Genomic DNA, 22,233 nt, shown 5'->3' on the forward strand with positions numbered 1-22,233 from the left:
CATGCGCAATTCATGTTTAGTTAATATAGAATATACAATTTAAAAAGATTAAATGTTCCTATTTGATTAATACGTACCTTCACATTAAACATCATCAAAGCACGTAACTAAAAAATGTGTATCATTGAAAGAAACTTTCTGGTTAATAAAAGCTGGAGTGCATGCTAATTTCTTCTCAGGTAAACATGGGATGTATCGTGAAATGTATATTAATGTATGTTTACGCACTGCATTTTCTTCGGAAGGGATGCGCTATCTCTAAAGATATATGTACAGGTAGAAGGAAGAATATATTCTAAATAGCAATGTATATGGAAAAGTAAATACTTACTATTCTAGCATTCTGGCTTTCATTTTATGTATATATTTAGGAGCATCCACGTCCTCTTAATTAAATAGCTAGTTCACCATTTTCTACATTGGGAAGGAAAAATATATCTGCAAACCTGAACGTGACCCTGTATAAATGATCTAAATCTTACCTTTTCTGTTTGCAAGTTATATTACTCGTCTCACTAATACCATAACATTAGTATCCACGCAGACTAAAGGCGCACAGATTCCTTTACAAAGCTAACAAAACCTGTCCAGTTGTATTTAAAAACAGTGAATTATTATGCTTGCATGCACCCCTACTGCTTAGTTAATATTTACCAATTATCTTAACAAAATTAAATAATGAAATTTGAAAATGTCTTGCATTAATATTATGCAACTGTTTAACCTGTATATCAATTTGTCTTTTCTCATCTAGTGAATTACTTGCATTACAAACAAATGATTTCACAATAAAAAGTCTTCATAAGCAATAGCTTCGCATTTTTTTTAAAAAAAGAAATACGGCGCTACCTTCGAACCTTTAATATGGAAATGTAAGTGACTGGCCACTTTTTTCGTCTTGATTTAAACCAGGTTCTTTGTTTAAAGTACATTGAAAACATGTTTTCTCACCCAGGAGCATAAATAACCAAGAAATTTACGAAGTTTAAGGTTTGTCAAAACTCTTTCCTACCGTGGTTAATTGAGAAAAATACCTTGCCTCAAACAAGTATTTCTCTGGTATAATAAAATCACGTTTTGCAAGAGGGTGAACGCCCATATTTCGAAAAATACGCCTAAAGTTTAAACGAAACCAGTTAAAATATCGATATTGTAACTGGAAATCTACTCTCTCCAGATTTTTTTTGAGGGGGTGGGGGGAGTGGGGGGTTGGGGGCTGGGCAGGGCGATGGGGGAGGGGGTGGAGGGTTTAAACCTTGACCTTGACGAAAACAGATAGTCTTTGACCTTGACTTTTAACAGCTCATGAATAGTCATGAACTGCATTTGTAGAGCAAGTGCGCCATCTTCTGTTGCATATGGGAATTTAGCATATGTCTGGATATGAATACCAAATCTTGCTGTTTTGTCAATAAACCAACTTGAACGAAATGTTATCTTGTTATCACTGCAATAGCAATTGTATTATGTAATTTCGAATCTATACGGAATGAAAATGATTCTTGGGGGAAGTTTTAATGAAATCTATAATTGTGTAATTTCCAGTAATGCTGAATCCTAAATAATTGTTACATTAATGTGAAAAAGCTTTACTGTGAACACGAATATATGGAATGAAAGAGAAATTATGTCTGTCTGTCTGCCTCCCTGCGTATCTAGCTTTCTGTCTGTCTATCTGTGTGTCTGATTTCATAGCCTTGGGACGTCCTCGGGACGTGAAGGGCGCTATACAAATGTAATTTGTTGTTGTTGTCCGTCCGTCTGTCTGTCTATCTGTCACAAATGCCCACATTTAAAATTATTTAACAAATCACAACTAATCGCTTGAGGTGATTCTTCCATTTAATTAGTGAACATCAACTGGAACCGAGATAAACTGTTCTGATAAGAATTGTGGATTACCTTTTTGTGCTTATAACCAATGCATTCCACATCCATTTTAAATACATGAGAAGAAGCAGACCTGAACCCGACATGGAATTTTCTAAAATCTCTCTGGAAAGAGGCAGAAGTGAAACTGAGGATCTTGATCTGGCCACGGTCTCTGTAAATTTCTAATAACCAACAATGGTGCAGTTATCTGTCGCCTTAACGTGTTTAGAGTTACAGATGCATTCAATTGGCATATTCGCGGTGTAGACCCTTCGCAGTTTATTTCCATTTTAAATAACTGCGTGCTTTGAACGATCAAATTGCACGTAGATTTTTTTTGTCTCCATGCTTAAGAATTGATGCAAGCGGATTCCACTTTTATTAATGCTTGTCTCTTTTTAGCGCAGTCTTACCCTTGATCCAGGTGTTGTCTATTGCAACGAGAACGTTGATGTGTCAACATGTAGAGGCAATAAACTATACTTATATCACATGATGTTTACGAACCAATCATAAAGTCAAATTGTCTTGAGGCAAAACTGACAGAATATTGTCTGTAAAATACTTAAAGAGAAACATTGATATTTTCTCCAATCAACATTAGTCTAATGACCAAATTAGGTTTTTAATAAAACGATTTCAGATACATTGCAAGTTTTCTATATTCGGTGGAGATGGAATGAAATAAGTCATGTTGTAATTTTTATTGGTAATATTGTTGGATTGGGGAAGTCATTTGTCGAAATGGTAGAATTTTGTTTGCATATATTCAGCAGTTATTCTCATGGTGAAGTTAACCCAGTGAGGAGGTTTCATTGCATTTTCAATGCATCGTTGTGTCTTTTAGCTTTGAGATAAAGTGTACTAAATGCAAGAGGGTGCACATGGTCAGTGATTGGCGAATTGTTTCAGGGGATTCCTTGAGTAATTTCTTATTAAATTGTTGAAATATGAAGGTCAACTGCAATTAACTAGACTGATTATTTTGCTTCAGCAGAAACTGGAAAATAAATAAAAAGCGGGTTGTATGGGCACTCACGATTCTTCCGTCAGTTCCTGCAATCATTCTGTTCTATATGTACATAACGCGGAATGAATCTCAATTTACAGTAAGTAAATAAAATATGTTGTACTTTGTTAGTACAATATACGTCATGACATATTAACGGACGTTATTGTATTTTGGTTCATTGAATTTATGTTATACAATAGCACACAATATGTTTTATTGGTAACGTTGTTAGATTGGGGAAGTTTACACACAGTAAAGGCCAACTGGTTTATTTTTCAAGAAACAGAACTTTATTACTTTAGAACGGAATGCGATGTTCATCGATTCGCATGAAATAAAATATTATTAAGCGAGCAATGGAAACCACTTCTCATCATATATATTTTACTATGCAGAATAATGTTATGAAACAAAATCTAGAAACGTTGGGATAAAGAACAGGCGAAGATACATTAAAGTTTGCAAGCGTTACGTTGATATTTTGGAAACTATACCCAATAACCAAAATATTTGTAAAATATACACACACAGTTATAATCGATCCATTAAATCACCGATGTATTAACTTATATTCGAAGTTTCTAATTGTAAGAAATGCTTACTGATACTAATGTATGGCTGAGAGGGATTCTTTGTTCGGATTATTTTGCTTCGATTCACTGTTCAACACATTTTGGGCCGTTGATGAGTTGTTTCCTTCCTTTCGCTGTTCAACACTTTCGCCCTGCTGATGCGTTGATGTCCATTAGTTTTAAACGATACATAATTTATTGCATATGTGTAGCATTTTTACACTGCAAGTTTCATTTTTTTGGAACAACTGCTTATATGTATTTCTACATTTTAGGAATGTAAATGGTGAGGCTAAATATATTCAAACCCGCTTCGCTCTAGAAACAAGAAATCCGAGTTTGCATTTATTGTTTAAATTAAAAGTCAATAGAAATAAGGGATTAGATTTCAGTGGAGGATCTTGGGTAGTTGTGATCTCAATGTACTTGTTCCACTAAAGTACACGTATATATTTTGAGAGTGTGGTGCATTCGAATAAAAGTATTTTTAAATATCTAACTAGGCATAAGATTATTCGGTTTACTGTAATATTTAATATATGATGCGACTGAGTCATTCACATAATACCGACGCAAAAATAACAATCTTTATTTATACGAAAAAAGTAATCTTCATCTTTTAATACGCCTGGACCTGATTCAAGCAAAGGCATTTGGACATGCAGGAATACAAATGGATGTTTTTTTTATTTTTCAACTTGTCGACAAATACACTGGCTATCCAAAGCATGTAAAATACGATATATCCAATGCACTGGTCACAGGAATAGATGTTACAAAAATATGCCCAGCATTTGGAAATTATTTAGTGCTGTTTATGTAGCATAACAATGTTTATTTTATTCACAAGAGCTATTTCCTTAATATAATTACACAAGCTATTTTGTTGGAATACTCGCACATTTATGATTTCCGTGAATATGTAAAATGAGTTTGCAGTGATATTATTATGGGGCTATGTACATACAGTGCAGTATAGATACATACATTCAATAGAAAATAATAAATTAGCTTTATTTAGATTTTTTTAAAAAAATAATATTGTTTTGTGCCTTTATATACTGACATTGTTTTATTTTTTGATAACGTAATGTATTACGGATACAATGTATGTTTTTTATGTTCTTATATACTGTTTCGGTATATATTGCAGGTGATTATATTACAATCGATAGAAACATTTGCCTAAAATAGTTGCTGTTGTTGAAATTCCGATCATTCTATGATTTACAAAAGTCCAAGAGTAAATTCAAAGGAAATGTTTATTTTTAGAATATTCCACTGGACAAAATACATCCATAAACTAAAAATACCTCCTCAGTTATTGCACCATGAAATGTTTTGTACCTCTATTCCAAGAGCTGATTAAATTTGTTAGAATGACTTCTATTTAGGTGTAAAATTATGTTGTCATGTATCAAAATAAGTCATCACTTCTTATTTTGATATTATTTTGCATCTCGAAATACAAATCTAAAGCTTTAAAAAAATAGCGAAATTGCCGTGATGTTTCCTTGTCCTCTTTGAATGAAATAAGCGCGAGTTTTGTGGCCATTTGTAAAATGTTGAATCATTATGAATGATGCCTTTCTACGCCGCCTCAGATAACCCATCCGTCGGTAGAAGTATTCATACCATTAAGTGATTTATATATACGGGTCATATGTTATTTAACTTTTTTATTGATATGACTTTATAAAATGATTAACGAATTTGCCATATTCAGCGAATTCCCGCTAGAATGTTCGAACTCCTTAATGATTTATATATGCGTCAAAATCTTTGTTTATACGATTTATATAAAAGAAACCGGATATTTTGTCTTTATTTTTCCATGGTCGAAATCCGAGAGATAAAATGAAGATCCCCTGGCTGTTTTCGTTAACTATTGTAGGAAATCACATCAGTAACTTTGAAAGAACGTGCCATAAAAGGCACCTCATGAACTTTGACCATTTAAACTCAGACCTGAAATTTAGTCCAGAACAAATACTTTCGTGCACAGGACGATTACTTGTTTAGACAAGTCAGCTAAAAAGTAAATGAACATAAAGCGACTAACTGTACCCTTGCGAATCCGTGAAATCAATTAATTGTAGCTTCGTTTAAAAGTCGTTCTCTAAAAGTCTACTTTATTGTGCATGCAATAGCGCCAGTGCTATTGTACCACTACGCGATTTCAATATTTTCAGTAAAATTCATGCCTCCCTTGCGTTGAAAGGGTTTGAGTCGTTTTGACACATTATACGTTAAGTAGGCAAGCACGCAACGTGTGTGGGTCGTGGATGTTCTGCATGGCGACATATTTCGCCCTACTATGAATAGGGATGTGTCAACTTTTCAGAAATTAGAGGACAGTGGTTTTCTGGGTTCATCGAGGCAATGACATCAAATACCTTGGAAATGATCCGAATCTTCTACATGTCTACACTTCAGGGTATTGGCTATTTATGGATTTATGGCTGTGACTAAGGTAGCTGGCGGAATCAGTTCAAAAGGTGCACGGGAATCATTCGTATAATTCTTGTTTCACTCCCCCTTGAACACATGCAAGAGCCGGAGGTGAAATTGGAGTATTTTAATGCAAGATTGTCTCCAAAAATGTGGGCTGTGTTCTTCTGGTCAAGTTCAAACATAAAGATCTTTCAAGTTCAAACACAGTCAATTCAGGTAACTGGACTGCTTTCTTCCAGCGATTTCAGTTCACATAATTGTTCTGTCTGGGCTCCTATTGCAATTATACCACAGATAGGAAGGAGAACGCAGCAAATTAAAAATATTATTTTTGATGATATGATTCCACCGAAACTAAAAGACAATACAGATTACAGGAAAGAAAAAATTCTAAGGTGTATGCAACCTCTTATTTCCATTTATCTAGCTGTTCCATAAACGCCTACTTGGAGGTATTGATTAAACCTCCAGTTGAAAGTTGAAGGGTTACTTAAGAAAAAAACTTTTTTCTGAAGAGTTTTATTTTGCACCATGAATTTAAAAATAATTAACTGCCCCCCCCTCCCCGGAACTGATATTTTGTGCAAGCGTTAGGAGTAAATAATTAATCTACAAAAGGCACAGGCTAGATTCGGGGAGGCTTTGAGGGAAGAGGACTGTTGGAAGAAAACAATGTTGAGCATTTTGTGACTCACTATGTAGCTTGACACATTTGTACCATAGTTGTATAATTTATAATTGCATAATTCATCATAGTAAAGATAGGCGAAATAAAAATTTCAACAACTTTATTGGGAAACAAACATCTTTAGCAGACCTTAAGAGACTTTACAAACAAAATGCGGATATTTTGTGTTATAAATATTTAGAAATATAGTATTTTAGTTGTATATTTACGTGTATTTTTTCTGAAATGGTTCTTTGAAAAACAGAGTCACGCAGAAAAAGCGAAGAATATTCACATTCTTTTTAGAAGACATAGTATCTTCGGGTTTATTATGAATACTTAGCAAACGAGCATCCCAGCAGATTATTTTTGCACTGCCTTTTGTTTTGAAACAAAATAAACGTAAAATTCAAGAGCAAATGTTTTACACGTTAGTTTTCATTGGTCTTGTGCACGATCCTATTGTTTTACGTTCATCATAATAATTCTACTAAATCCTGACAAAATCAGAATAAAATGGCCTAATATCAATTTGTGAATACAATCCCCCGGTCGACTGAGTATTCTCTCGCTGTATTTTCACCTTTTAAAAATATGCTTATCAGACCGGTCTATCCTTCTCATAAAGCTTTCATTTATTTCTTGAGGAATTTCCAATCATCATTGTGAAGAATTGCTTATGGATCCAGAAGTAAAAATGGCCGCCAGCTACCGCAGCCTTGGGATTCTGTATAAACGAGGTGGAAAGAGCAACAAAAACAAAAACAAACGATTGCTGAAACTTTCGTTAACGTGAGTGAACTCTGCGAAGAGGAATCGTTCACATTGCCTATGTTCCAGATTCCACAAAAGTATCCATGGGTCTCTGAGAGAGAAACGGTAATCGTTTTTTTTTTGCATCAATGGAACCGGTTTTATTTCATTTCCTCCCATTGATTTGAAGCTTAGAATGATCGTGTCCTGACAATGCATGAATATCCAATCTGTGCAGCTGCGACACCATTTTCAAAGATTAAAAGAAATGCAGTTTTTGAACTAATATTTGTGATACACCATGCATCAGGTAATTCTTTAGAAAATGCCAATGTTGAATGACTGGTTAAAAAAAAAGCCATATATGTCTGTTCGTAACAATGTGTGCGCGGTTGGAGTGGATGGACGCTCCAGTTGTATAGTGATCCCTTCTAAATAAATGTTTTTTTAGATGTTTTCCCCATTTGCAATTTATTTCCAGAAAAAGAAAAAAACCTTCTGAATTATTCTATTAATTTAAAAAAAAACACGTGTATATTTGAGTGTGTGTGAGCGAGCGAGCGACAGAGAGACTAATATAGTCCAGTGCATTCACAGGTACATAGAATGAAACATATTAATAAGTAATTTCTATTGTGAGAACGTATAAGCAATGGAATTCCTAATGAGAAGAAAACAAATAATGACAATATTATTTGCTTACAAATCTCGCAAAGGATAACAGAACGGAATAACTTAATACCATATTGATCAGTGTTTGGGTAACATTACGATTAGAGCTCATCAACATCTATCATGTCTTTCTTTTGGAGAGTAACATTTAATTGAATGAACCCCAAAATAAAAATGCATGCTTTCATTCGGATTGCAAGCGAGAACAAGATATCATCTTATTCCCATTCCTTATTTTTTTTAGATCAACGTTGAATTTAATTGACATCATTTAAGAGTCCGATGTTAATTTCGAGCAGTATAAATCACAGACTTTTAAAATGTACAGTGGCATTTATTCATATAGAAAACTGCAACGATTTCCCAAAGTTGAAGTTCAATGTTAACCACGAGTGCATCCTTTGGGTTCAAAACTTGTTTCAAAATAACCCAGACCGAACCACGGCCTTGCAGCAATTTGTTGTTTTTTGTGCATCAACATCTCAATGGCGAAGTTTTACTTTGATTGTCTTTCCAGCGATAACTGTTGCAAAAGATCCCAAAGACCACATCAAAGCCAAGTATCTCATCCGGGTATCAGCAATCTCTCTCGGTCTGGACTCCTGTGGATGCAGCGCCTACACAACACTAATGCACTGATCTGCTAAACTCCCACTATCTGCATTGCGTCTCGTTTATATCAAATATAGCTTTGCTGTTGAGGTTCGGGCCTCAAACTGACAGCCACGACATGAGGATATTGATATCAGGCTCCCCACCCACTCTGTAATGTTCACGCGGTGAGCATTCGTGTAAATAACTGTGGGAGAGAAAATTAAAAATGACGGAGCAAACCAATCAGAACTGGAATTATCCATTACCAGAGAAATATAAAAGGCGATACTTACGGTCATAGAAGTGTGATAACTGGTAAATACAGATTGATTTAAAAAATGGCGCATAGGAGTGCATCCCAGTGTTTGAGTTTAATCGGGCACGCTATCCCAGCTTCCTTTTTCGTTTGGGATGTTTATTAAACATCTGTAACTCGGTTTGCTTCATTCTCGTTAAACGCCTGCAGTCGGACTACATGCGAGGCACGGGAACACATTCGTGTAAAATCGCTCCCCCTCGAGTAAGAAACGGCCAAAAAAATATATATTTTTGTTGACTTCGCACCAAAAGACGGGTAACATTCACTGTTTACAATCTCAATCCGGCTTTTGCCAGACAAAGGCCGCGTTTTAAGTTCTTTTGGGGGACGCCTGGTTGCTCACGTTAGCTGGGAATGTCAGGGATTCCATGTAGGTGGCGTCTTTAGCTCACCCCTGGTCAGCAATAATGTCTATCTGGCATCTGCTGAAGCTGATTGTCAAAGCCGCTATTAAAATCCTATGCAAACTAAACTACTTCGTTTCTCATAGGCATCCTGCATTCAATTATATTACGAAAAGTACCGCACATGTGGTGGAATTTGCCTATTTCTTATCGGGACATTATTCTGCCTTTTTTTCAGCTTCAATTTTCAATTTCCACATTAAGCGTAGATATTGTTGCGGGGCCAGAATTACGAGTAAATCCGATTTTGCCTGAAAGCCGTTGCATAATGTTTTCATTTCGGATGCTATTTTTAAATTCTAGACCATTCAAAATTATATCTTATTGTTTGCATGTTTTAATTTATATTAAAAAACAAGCTGTTTAATAACAAGGTTGCAATAAAATAAGAAGAAGAAGAAATGTGTAAAGTATTATAGGAAAAAGCAGTAAAAAAGGAATGTCATCTAAATTTCAAAACAAAAGCTTTTTATTGGGCACTGCAAAACCGTATTATAAAGCTATATATAATTATTATTGATTTCTGAATTAAAATAAAAATATTTTTTTCAGCTAAAGAAGTAAATTATCCCGATGAATGTATTATATTCACTGTAATTGATAAAGGGTGAATAATTTGGCTTTCGCAGAAGAGCGAAAAGATACAATATGCACTTCAGGGCACCTAAAGGGTATTTCAGAGCATTTCTCTGCATTTACTGAAGCTAAACAATTGCAAGAATGCGGCTTAAATTGTTAACCGGTGATTGTTAATGGTACTGGCAATCAAACTTTTTGTTCTGTGAAATTGAATGCAGTGCAAACCTAAGATTTTCTGGCAAATATATAAGAGAAAGGTATTTTTTTGAGAGATTGTGTTAGTTTTGGCCCTGCCCAGTTGCTTTTGGAAGAGCAACACTTTAAAATCTGAAAGCAATGTCTAAACTTTAACTTTGACTATTTTCAACGATTGCATTCATTTGAACCAGACCCGGGCACATTACATGGTTGTTAAATTCTTAACGTGCATTAAAATATTTGAGATTGCTGCACAACCTTACCTTAAATAGAGTTAATTAGACATTAGTTAATTATTCTGTTCCTTCCCTAAACACACACTGTATTTTGAATCCTTGCGTCTGCACTAAAACTCGGTTTGCTAGTTTAAAATCATTGTCTTTTTTATGCAGTTATGAAAATAGTCGGGCCCGCAACTAATACCAAGTGAGCAACATTCCCTTTAGCTGCTCTTCCTGATGTTGTTTGCTTCTCCGTGAACTTGTTTTCAATGAAGGCATCTGAAGTGACGATGCACCCCGAGCCATACGTTCACAGAAACAAACCTCGAATGCCAGATGAGTTAGTGCGTTAGATTTTTTTCCCCAAACATTTCCCACAATTCACATAAGCAAACCTTTAGTTGTTTTTTTTTAAAGCCTCGTTGATAATGGGGAAGGGTTTTGCTTGTTGTGGAGTTGAACGTGACCATGCCCGCTCGTCCGCCAGCCTGAGGAAGCATTAACTTCGAAAAACGCTTAATTCAACGCATTCTCTTGTCAGCTTTGCAGAGATTTATATCCACACTTTATGGCAGAATTCATCTCACATTGATTTTGGATAGCTTCAAGAAAAAAATCTCCAAGTTGGGGACGGAGTTACTTATTTTCTCTCTGAGATCTAAATATGGCTGTAATAATCTAGTGTTTGAGGCAATATAGGCTCGAGCGTGCATAAAACGCTGTGTAAGAATTTAAAAATCGATCTTTTTACCATTACAAAGTTCGCTAAAAGCTTCTTGCGGAGCTTTGACCACCAAATTATCCATAATTTCAAAAAATTCTGCTGGCGAAATCAGCAAGTTTCTACAGTTGTCCCCATGAAATAAAACAGGGAGAAAAGCAAATGGAGATTATTGGTGAATAAATTAACCGAAATGAAAATGCTTCTGTAGAACAAATATGTAGGAAATGTGTTGAAAAATCACTCTCTCTAGAAAATAAGTGGGTTTTGATATATTTCCAGAGCGGAAATCGTTAGTTGTTATTTCCAGATCCATCCTCGCTTCAAGTCAGCTTGTTGGACCGACGTGCAGTAAATTTGCCAAATGCGCCTTTGGTGTGACGGTTAAACACCTTCACGGCATTATTCGAGCTTTTCTCCCCCCCCCCCTTCTTGTAGGTTTGTGCAGAGCTGAGATGTAAAGAGCTTTGCTCGCTTTTGGTGCGAGGGGGGAAATCCAAAGTGATGCATGTCAATTTCTCCAGGCATCTGGTCACATGACCGGCTTGTCCCTACGATGTATGGAGATACATTTCCACGTCAGCTTACGTTTCCAAATTTTTACTCCGCGGATCAGCTTCAAAGAGGCAGCAGCATCTAAGGACCATGTTTAGCTCCGCGAATGCAAGCTATTCCTGCGCTAGGGGACCCCAAGAAAGCGATGATGGATTTTGATGAGCGGGTTTCTTGTGGCTCTAATCTCTACTTGCCTAGCTGCACCTATTATGTCTCGGGCCCGGATTTTTCCAGCCTTCCTTCTTTTTTACCCCAAACGCCGGCTTCTCGCCCCATGACGTACTCGTATTCTTCTAATATCCCTCAAGTCCAACCTGTGAGAGAAGTTACCTTCAGAGACTATGCCCTCGATCCTTCAAATAAGTGGCACCACAGAGGCAATCTGTCCCATTGCTATTCCGCAGAGGAGCTCATGCACAGGGAATGTCTGCCTGCTGCCACCATGGGCGAGATGTTAATGAAAAATAGCGCCAGTGTTTACCACCCCAGCTCTAACGCGTCGTCCAGCTTCTACAACCCCGTGGGCAGGAACGGTGTTCTGCCACAAGGGTTCGATCAATTTTTCGAGACTGCCTACGGTTCCGGTGAAAATCAGCAGTCGGAGTATTGCGGGGAGAAGAGCCCGGAGAAAGTGCCGTCTGCAGCAACTTCAAGTTCGGAGACTTCCAGGGTGTCCGTGGAGAAGGAGACGAGTCCCGGGAGAAGCAGCCCGGAGTCTTCTTCCGGCAACAATGAGGAAAAAGCCAGCAATTCCAGTATGTAGACTCAGTGCCCACTTGTGAGAGAAAGTTTGCGATCTCGCGTGCTGCTGTTAAAAATTTTATGTGCTGTTTTATAAGCATATAAGGGGGTTTATGGATGGCCTGTAGATTTCCCAACAAAACTTTTTTTTTATATAAATGACAGGATCACGTGCTCAGCTCTGAAATTGGCCGTGAAATAACTCCAGCCAATCGCTGCATTAAAATGCTCCCCCCTGTACCTCAAAAATCGAGTTTGGGGTTCAAAATCTCATTACTTAAATTATTAGGTGTAAATTCATGAAAAGATTACGTTTGGCCGCTTCTGATCTCTCTGTGTTCTAGTACAGACTAGCAATACTATAAAACACACGTGTTGACACAAAAACTCTATTTATAGGTTGTATTCAGCTCCATAAGTAACCGCTTTGGAACATAATAAGGCAAAATGACATTTTTAACAGCTACATAAATAGTGTAATACCTTCAGCATTGAAGCCTTATATCATAAAAAGTTATAACAGAACCGAGTAGCTATATTTTATTTAATAATCACATTTTATAGCTGGATGTCCGAGCGCTACAGTCTTAAAGCTCCATATTACGTTTGAAGGTTGCCCCATGTCGCGTTTCACAATACACAATAATAACTATAATGCGCAAACCCCCTCGCCTGATGAAGTCAAGTTAGAAGTAGTTCCCAGCATTTTTTAACATAAAGCTGAAGTGTTTCATTCCCTCCTAGCCTTCATAAGCTGAGCAACATACTGACAAAATGAAAGTTTGCACATCTGTACAGTTATTATTTCAGCCCCAACTTTTTTTTTCTTGTCTTTAATATCCCAATTGAATTGCGATGTTTCACGGCTCCTCTGCCCCAAATAGACAGAGAATGTTTAGTGTTAGTCTCACTTGGAGTTTCAAAGCATATGGCTGGAAAGGGAGACCTGCAGCTTTGATATCAAATTGGATCAGTACTGCAATCTCTGCAATTGCTCTACAAACTATAAAGGTATTTAAGAACATGTATTTGCATTTTAATGGCCTAGGCCAATGCTGAAAGAAAATGGTGATCAAAATGGATGTAATCCAATGTTAGACTTTGAATTTGTTCACAGTGCGGAATATGTAAACGCACACAAAGTTAATTAATTTCGTTTATCAGTGGTTTCACACACTGTTTACCTGGTGCAGGTGGCCAACGTGCACGGAAAAAGAGATGTCCATATACCAAATACCAGATCAGGGAATTGGAAAGAGAATTTTTCTTCAGTGTCTACATCAACAAAGAAAAGCGGCTTCAGCTTTCCCGGATGCTCAACCTCACCGACCGCCAAGTCAAAATTTGGTTTCAGAACAGGAGGATGAAGGAAAAGAAACTAAACAGGGACCGCCTTCAGTATTACACCACAAATCCACTGCTCTAAAATTATCCTGAGGTTAAAAGAGGCACTTCTTCTCAACTTTCCCCTCTGTGAAGAATCTCCGGCAGAAACCAGAGGTAAAAGACCCCTCAAGTTCGAGTTTGGGAGCAGACACTTTAATTCGGCTTTGACGGGATGAACTACCTTGAGGACGCTCGGACGCCTAAGCAGATTTTCTCAAACTTTAAACTGTAACTGGAACCAATCTCCTTAGTTTATTTCACATTCGCAGACAGGCACACCACAGACACACCATTACGTTTCCAGTCGTGCTGTTCGTGTGCATTGTACAAAAGATTAACGTCGGGAGACCAAGGTGAATGCCTGGAGTTAGTTCAGCGAACCCGAGGTCAAAAAAGAGAAAGTTTCGAACAAAAAATGAGATTATAAATGGCTCCGGATTTCAGCATCGGAGCCACACAAGAGAGACTCGACTGTTGTGGATCAGCTGCAATAATTTTTTAAAAATAAAATGTGTGCATGCTTTAGATTAGGACGCTTTCAGTGGATCTCAATGCCAATTCCAACTTATTGGACATATACATTATTTCTTATTTTCAGTTGCAACGATTAGCAAGCAGCTGCATTGTTCTTTTGCAGCTGAATTTTCTGTATAGCGCGATAAGTGTCCAAAGCAACTGATGCCTGTTCATCGCATCTTAGAATATGGATATGTGCCTGTTTATATATAGATACTTAAAGATAGATTACAAGGTACAATGCATTCCTATAGCAATTCTAAATGTTTTCCAATAATTTACATCCAATAGACCCCACACCACCACAGATAAAAAGCATGTATGTGAATATCCAACCAAAAAAAATTGAGATAAAGACACGGCGTCTAAAGAAAATAAGTTTTGTGTTAAATTCACATAGGACGCAAAGAAAAATAAGTGTAATTTAATTATTTGAAGACGTTCTGAGTGACGGGGTTCAATATTGATCATACTGTCCTTTAAAATAGAACTGATACATAATCATTTTTGAAAATGGGATATTTAAGCTGCTTCAGTAAGTCCGCGGGTGTTTAATTCCAATTTGACACACTGTGCGCCAACATTTTCAAATATAATTTACTTTTAACTTTTCGAATAGAATAGATAGTACCAGTGTTAGCACACTTGAGCACAACATGATGTAAATATATCGCTCATTTTGGTATAATATGAATGTGTATGGACTGTTTTCAATAAGAATAGGGTTTCGAAAATGCTGCTCATGCATCCATTGTTTTCATAGATGACTCTAAGGTGACAAATCTGCCGTATTAATAATTCTTAAAAAGCCACCCTTATCCGTGTGAACCAAAGACAGAAATTAATTTCCTTATTTGCACAATGGCAACATTTCCTGTACATTCACCATATAAGCTTTTATAGGCCGATATATCCATAGGCCGTATTGTACAAATATTGTCTACACGTTACCTGTTCACTTATACCAGCCTTAAAAGTGTTGTGTTTACTATTCTTATTTAATTTAAATGTTTCATTGTGATATGTACCATGGCCATCTCTAGAAAATAATTACATGCCTTTATGTGCTAATCGAATTGACAGATGACAGTGCTGCAGCGTAGAATAGTATCCATGTCATGTTCTTCGATACGTCCAATTCAATCTGCGGTACACTGAATTCAGTATGAGTTGAAATATGCACCATAGAAAGTGGTGCTTTTTTACATTCAGCGACTGGTGTTAAAATAGGAAAGAGATTCTTTTAAAAAAAAATCAAGTCTTAATCAAACGCTGTTTAATTAAATGTGATATCAAAATTTCCCTAACATTTGTATATAATTTATATTTATCAGTCTGAAAAAGTGTAAGAATTGCATGTACACGTTCAGATGGCGCACAATGAAATCCAAGGTAGAAGAGGTAACTAAAGGTGCTTTTTATTGAGGCTTTTTTTGAACTTTGTCGGGTCCTCAACGCAAACTAAAACCACCTGCAAGTATTGTATTACTGTGCGTTTCATGTACGTAATAAACAATCATTAAAGCTGGATAACATTCCACACATACTATATATATTAGTACGCTTCTTTCTGGGTTACTTTTTAATGACTAAAGACGTTGGAATCAGACAGTAGACAAATATAAATACAAGTATTTCTTAAGACACAGTTGAAAACAATGCCATTTAAAATTGGTTTACATTAGAAATAATAGAACACTGCTTTTAATTAAACTCAGTTTAGTTTGTGAAAGTATTTGCAACTGCAAGTTGGATAATGTCGGGACTCTTCATCCTTTAACTGAAAAAACACATCTCCAAAAGTTAGGTGGGATTTTTCAGGATCCTTCTGTGACAGTGATTGCCTTGGTTTTCATTTCTGTTACATATTTTAATATCAGTTTGCATTCTGCTTTCCTGCCTGTTTACTGGCTTTGAACTTCTGTTGCGCCATGGACGTCACCTCTAACCTTGGGGGTGAAGGAATAACAAGGTTTGAAGCTTCCATACACCGGTTACACTCCCTCCGGAGGTGACAGGAGCCCAATACGAATTATAAAAGATTGATCAAGACGACTGGCAGAGTTGCTGGCGGGTTATAAACCTGTGCCGAGGAAGCTTAATATTGCGTGCGAATTTCTTTTAATAATGGATAGCGAAAGCTGTAATTAGAAGTTGTATTTCGCGTTTAGCTTTAGGGAAGAGGGAGTTAAGACTGGGGATGTACCAGATTAAGGGGCTGAGGCATCTGAGGCAAATGACAAGGGATCGTCTCTGTTGCTGTGGTTACTAACAGCAGGACAAGTCATAAAGATCGTTTTAATGTGGCTATCTTCGTCTTTGCAAGCTTACGGCAAATGGATCCAGAATTCAAACGCTTGGGATCAAATTCAAAGAATCCAATGTTAGCTGTTTCGCACATTGTAGGTATCCCTTTCCAGCCTTCGTTGTTGGTTTTCGTGCGGTGTACGTGAAGAAGCTGTGATCATGGCTTTTTTCAGAAGGACCGAAGTCCACACGGTGGCGCCATTTAGATCAATGTCAAAGCCGCTGTGGAGCAACAAAACCTGTAAGGAAAATACTTTCTCTTCTTCGTTGTAGCACTTTTTACCAATTCGAAAAAGAAGTGTATTCGTTTCTTAATATAAATGTATTGCTTCCGAGTTTGGAGAAATGAGTGAAAGCCAAAGCTTTTGGAATCTCCGAAGAAAGCCCCAAAAAACCGTCGTTTGAAAGACACAAAAAGGTAAGTGATCAGTCTGCAAGCATTTACGGCAAGGACTTTTATTCACCCCAAGTCCATATCTCAAGTTAAAAATCTTTCAGTCATTTATTATTTTTACTGCATTGCTACCAGTGGAAATTATAAGTTTTATATTGAACTGCACGTGAGAATTATTACCCGAACCCATGAGAATTATGATTTCACTTTTATATCCGCATAGAGAACCTCCAGTAAAGGCAATGTGCACTGTTATTCCAAACCCAGTAGCAGACTTGAGCGAGCTTTGAAACTAAGGCAGCGTTCAAGTGTACCTTAAGTTCAATTAAAGTATTTAAAACATAATCACTTTTGAGCAGATAATAATTTAGAAATGCACCTTCGGTTAGTATTCTAGTCAGAAAGTTTACTTCGGCCGATAAAATTCGTTTTCCTTTATTTATTCCCCCTTTCCTTTTTTTTTAAAAAATGCTTATTTCCGTTGTTGGGTGTTCTCTCCTGTGGTATAATGTATATACAACACTAACATAAAACATAGGGCTATTACAATTTCACCAGTAATGGGAAACGTGGTTTGGCTTTGGATATCTGGGTAATATTTTTCAGCGTCCTAGTTGTTAAAATGAAAATATATATTTTTTAAAACCTTAAAATAAAGTTAAATCCACTGGAGAGCTGTCCTTTTTGGACCTAATATTTAACATGTTTCCTCAACTCGTGGAACCGTCTGCCTTTTTTGGTCTTTTGGCTGCATCTGTGTAACCACAAAGGACAGATTGCTCTTTCTCTTCCTTTTTTCTAAAAAAAGGCAACATTTCCTAAAATAACTTATTCTTGGAGGTTGTATTTTGTTAGCTTTTTTCTAGGAACTCTTCCCTATAGAGTTAAAACATAAACCGAATGGAATTGAGTTGGTATGTTGTCGATTTTGTTGACGATTTGTCATTTATACGTCCGTAATTCAAATATCTGACCATTTTGTTTAGGAATACGTGACTGCGAAATGGTGTGAAACATAGCAGTTTGTTATAATTGTATATATTGTGCTTTTTATTTCAGTACGCGTCTGTGCTCTGCGCTTTTTCGTTAAATGTGTTTTTTATTTTGATTGGTTAGTTAGCAGGTTATTTCTGTTTTTCACTACAATATGTTATTATAGAAAATATTGATGACGGTTCGTACACTGAGGTTTGTTTATATTTGCTTGTCACGCACTGATTTTTAAAAAAATCTTTGTACAGATCACTTATTTAATAAACACGGCAAATCTCAATATAATTAACCATAAAGTAGCTGTGACCAAATGAGTTCAGCACGTATCTCCATCAAACAAAACGTATTTCAATTCCGAGCTTAATAAGTGAAGTGAAATAATCAAATAATTATTTTATATCGTTTAGAATCACATTTCAACTGAGCACTGTCGTCGTTGATCCTAAATTTTTACCAGAATGCATTTATTTTGTGCAAAACGTCACGTGACGCTAATTTGCAATAATAATTAACTCTGCTGCTGAGCTTGACTGAGCACTGCTCTAACATATCATCTGCGAGAATTGAAGGTTCATTCAAACTTGGAGTGTGTAAATTCTGAATGAAATTCATGCAGAATTTCTTCTTCATTTACACAAAGCTGTTGTGCGTGTTGATAGGTGTACGCGTGTGTCTGTATGTACAGTATATGTGTGTATATAATGTTGTATGTCTGTTTATTTAGTAAGTGAATTGCTGATGAAGCACAACAAGTTTTATGTATGAATTAACGTCAGGTATTAATTTGATGATTGCGTTTGATACAGTTAGCTCTTTTCACGTTGAATTATGATCCTTGCAAAATGACTTTTTCTCTTAGCGTGCCCTGTTTTAACAATGGCTCAAGAAAAGATTGTGTCTTACAACTTTATTGTGCGATTAGTTTAATAGAGTGTTATTAGTGATCCGCGCATGTCATGATGTGTTCTTATCTGGAATCAGCAAAACTTCAATATTTAATGCACAAGTCAGTGACTGATGTAACTTCAGACCACAGCGCCCTCTGGGTCTAGAATCAATGCTTGCACCACAACGGTATACCAACGATTCATTCATTCAGTGTGTCTATGTCTGTCTGTGTGTGTATCTGTGAGTGGGGGGGGGGGGGGGGGGGATGCTGGGGTGGTGGTGGGGGCGGTTGTAAGTGAATTAACTTTTTACTTTTAAAATAAGTCCTTTAACCTATCGATATAACGTAAAATAGAATGGCAAAACAAACTGCAACCAGTGAATCATACCTCACCCTTCACCACAATAAAATAAGAAGGCAATTGTTATCTTTATTAGTGCGCAATTTTAAGCTTCCAAGGAACCTTCTTGTATTATAGAATTACTAAAATCCAAGCCTTTAAAACCACTTAGAAACCAGAACGATTGATTAAACAATTAGACTCACCAGGTAACAGATAAGTGCACTCTAAAAATTCTGGGAGAAATGCGGGTGCGGATTTTCCACGTGAGAACTTCTAGCACCTAGGAACAGTAAGAAGCAGTACCAGATAATAAGGATCAGTAAGAAGCAGTGAAGGAAGCTAAAGAACAAACACGGGAACCGACCTACTGCTGTGGTGCTTTTATTGTAACTGTTAAGAAAATAGGACAGTCTAGACATTCTAAATTTGGATTGAACCCTGATTGGTTTTTAAGGTTGGCTAATTTCTTTTTCCACTGTTTCACACAAAACACAGAGTTACAAACATTTGTTCTACATAACCAGCTGGCTTTTTCCACTAACGAATATAGATGCATTTTAGCGGTGACTCGCAACGCGCATATTGGTCTGCGTGCAAAGTCTGTCTTGTAGCTGCTTGACTCCGATTAAGCGAACAAGATAATCATTATGTTAAGGAATATTATACTGAAAGACAGTTTTGTTTTAAACAGAAAAACGCAAGATATTATAGCACAGGGTTACTGTAGGTCGTTTGTTTCAAGCGGATGAGTGGCAAGTTGAACGAGGGACTGCATCTGGCGAAACTTTATTTTGTTATTAAGAGCTGAAACAGTGCGCCACACAGAAATCGCCTTTACACACCTATTTTGCAGTATGTTGCACTGTATTTTATTTCTGCAGTGGTGGAGGTTTGGCGTTTTGATAAGTTATTAAACGACTTTAAATTGAGCATTAAAACACACACTACTCCTTTGTATGGAAGAATCAAACTATTGAATGCTAGCGTTCTCGTCAGTGCAATTCTATGCAGGAGACTAAGCGAGAAATTTGTTTTAATTGTATATTTTACACCAAGACTTCATTTTCAACGTGGTGAGTAACATGGACATTCTTTTTGAATTCTGCCCTGACCCCCGCTGTGTCACCTTCACCATGGCCTAAGCAATTGAATTGCCGCCCTTTTTGGAATAAAGCCAGTAAGCAAATCTGTCAGCGGTATAAAACAGTGCAACCATTTATTTAAAAGCATACTAAATAAAATCAGAATCCGTGCCTTCCATTATAAATTACCCAAATGAGTACAGGTTATTAAATAAGCGAAACACGATGGCGTGTCTAAATAAAATCCAACAATAACGTTTGTTTAATAATAGTATGCTAGATAATGTCTATATCTATCATTGTGTGTGTGTTTTATATGCATTTATGTTTGAGTGCAGTTGAGTGAACATTTTAAGTGGAAACTTTTTAAAGTGGACACTGGCATCAGAATCAACTTAGTTGTTAAAACTATATCACTGAACAGTACAATATAAAGTGGTGTTCGTAACATTCTATTGACATAATTTCTGACAGCATTAATTCTGCTACATTTGAAGCTTGGGAGATTTTTTTTTGGCACAGTATTCTCAGTTCCGAGTTTGTTAAAGTATCCCGGTCAGAAAATTTGTTACCATACCAATATCGATAGGTTTTATTAAAATGAAAGGCGCTCCAGTTCACAGTCATACCTTTCTTTGGTGATGCAATATTGGTTCCTTTCTACGTGTCATTTTAATTGATAAGACATGAGACATTGCAGTTACTATTTAATGTTGATGAAATGACTGAACTAAATAGGTAAGATGATGATTTTGAGCTTTTATAGAACAATTTATGGAAAGCATCAGGTTCTATTTAAAAAATAGAGTACCGTCAAAATAGACTGTACACATGTACATAATGCATACACATACTAAGTAAATATATTTAATATAAAGTAGAACTGAATTCTACTTTATAGATTAACTAGTTTACATTTACATGTATATACTATGCAACTGATATGGTCGATATGTATTATACGTTCACTATATCAATCAATGAACTTTTTTTTATTTTAACTCCACATTTTACTAAATTTATTTGTACAACGAGCCAAGGAATATTTCGTTTTCTATCTTCCGTTTATATTTGGGATCTTCGGTTAATTTACATCGGAAAAGATAATCACTTCATTTATTCCTGATCAGTAACCGCTGAATCATTTAATCGTCTCCTGCAAAGGAATCGGACAAATGATATCCCAGCAAATTAGTAAGGCTTGAAAGTCAGTGAAAAAATAAGTCTTCAGTGAATACAACAACCAAATTAACATGAGGGTTTTCCCCCTAATTATTTGACTCTGCTGACTATATATATTGTATTTTCCCCCTTATTTATTTGACTCTGGTAGCCGTGTATATTGTGTTTGGGTATCTATGCAAAAGTGATTTCAGACAATTTCCCCCCAGAATTACGTTTCTGTAAACATTTCTGTATAACCTGTTATAGCTTTAGCATTAAAATCAGAAGAAGGGAAGGCTGCATTTAATGCCCAATGGATGTTAGTCTTCGATGCTGAGTTGTCCGGAAAAATGATTTATTTAAAGACGGATTAAAATAAACGTTCAAATGCACCCTGATAAAGCAAACTATCCCAGAACCTCCAATTGTTCCAATAAAACAGGTCAACGTAAAGGCAGATACAACGCGTCAGTGTTTTCAGATTTATCTCTCAGGGAACACATCATTATCTCTCTTTCAATCCTAAACTTTAAGCTGAGATAGCCATTTTTATTTTTAAAAAAAGGGACGTGGGTTAAAGCAGCCTAAAAGAATGACAAATATTTACTCTAGTTGAGAGTTTGAAAAGGAGTCACTGCGCACACACAATGGCCCGTACACTTGAACGGCGAGGCGCCAATTTTAGGACTTCACAAAGTGTTATACAGTACAATATATGTAATGCTATTGCAAGTTAGAGATAACCAGTTAGACATAATATAACTATCCGCGGCCACAGGTGAATTCTGAGGTTTTCTCCTTAAATCGGTGTTTAGCAAAGAGTGA

At 36.4% G+C, this 22,233-nt stretch overlaps 1 protein-coding gene across 1 annotated transcript; it reads left to right on the forward strand.

Moving 5' to 3' along the window:
* The first annotated feature begins 11,591 nt into the window (after positions 1–11,591).
* hoxa11b (homeobox A11b) lies at positions 11,592–15,762 on the forward strand. Its single transcript, XM_007900484.2, has 2 exons — positions 11,592–12,348; positions 13,528–15,762. The coding sequence occupies exons 1-2, from the start codon at positions 11,700–11,702 to the stop codon at positions 13,758–13,760; spliced, it is 882 nt and encodes a 293-aa protein (XP_007898675.1). The 5' UTR covers positions 11,592–11,699; the 3' UTR covers positions 13,761–15,762.
* Positions 15,763–22,233: the final 6,471 nt, after the last annotated feature.

The sequence above is a fragment of the Callorhinchus milii genome, unplaced genomic scaffold (genome assembly GCF_018977255.1).
Source record: "Callorhinchus milii isolate IMCB2004 unplaced genomic scaffold, IMCB_Cmil_1.0 Scaffold2, whole genome shotgun sequence".
In the NCBI taxonomy this organism is placed as follows: domain Eukaryota; kingdom Metazoa; phylum Chordata; class Chondrichthyes; order Chimaeriformes; family Callorhinchidae; genus Callorhinchus; species Callorhinchus milii.

What these genes read in the sequence shown, in the direction of transcription:
- hoxa11b (XM_007900484.2), top strand. Translation starts at nt 11,700, where the DNA reads ATGCAAGCTATTCCTGCGCTAGGGGACCCCAAGAAAGCGATGATGGAT. An exon ending in GGAAAAAGCCAGCAATTCCA is followed by an intron (nt 12,349 to 13,527) that starts GTATGTAGACTC and finishes TACCTGGTGCAG; the next exon opens with GTGGCCAACGTGCACGGAAA.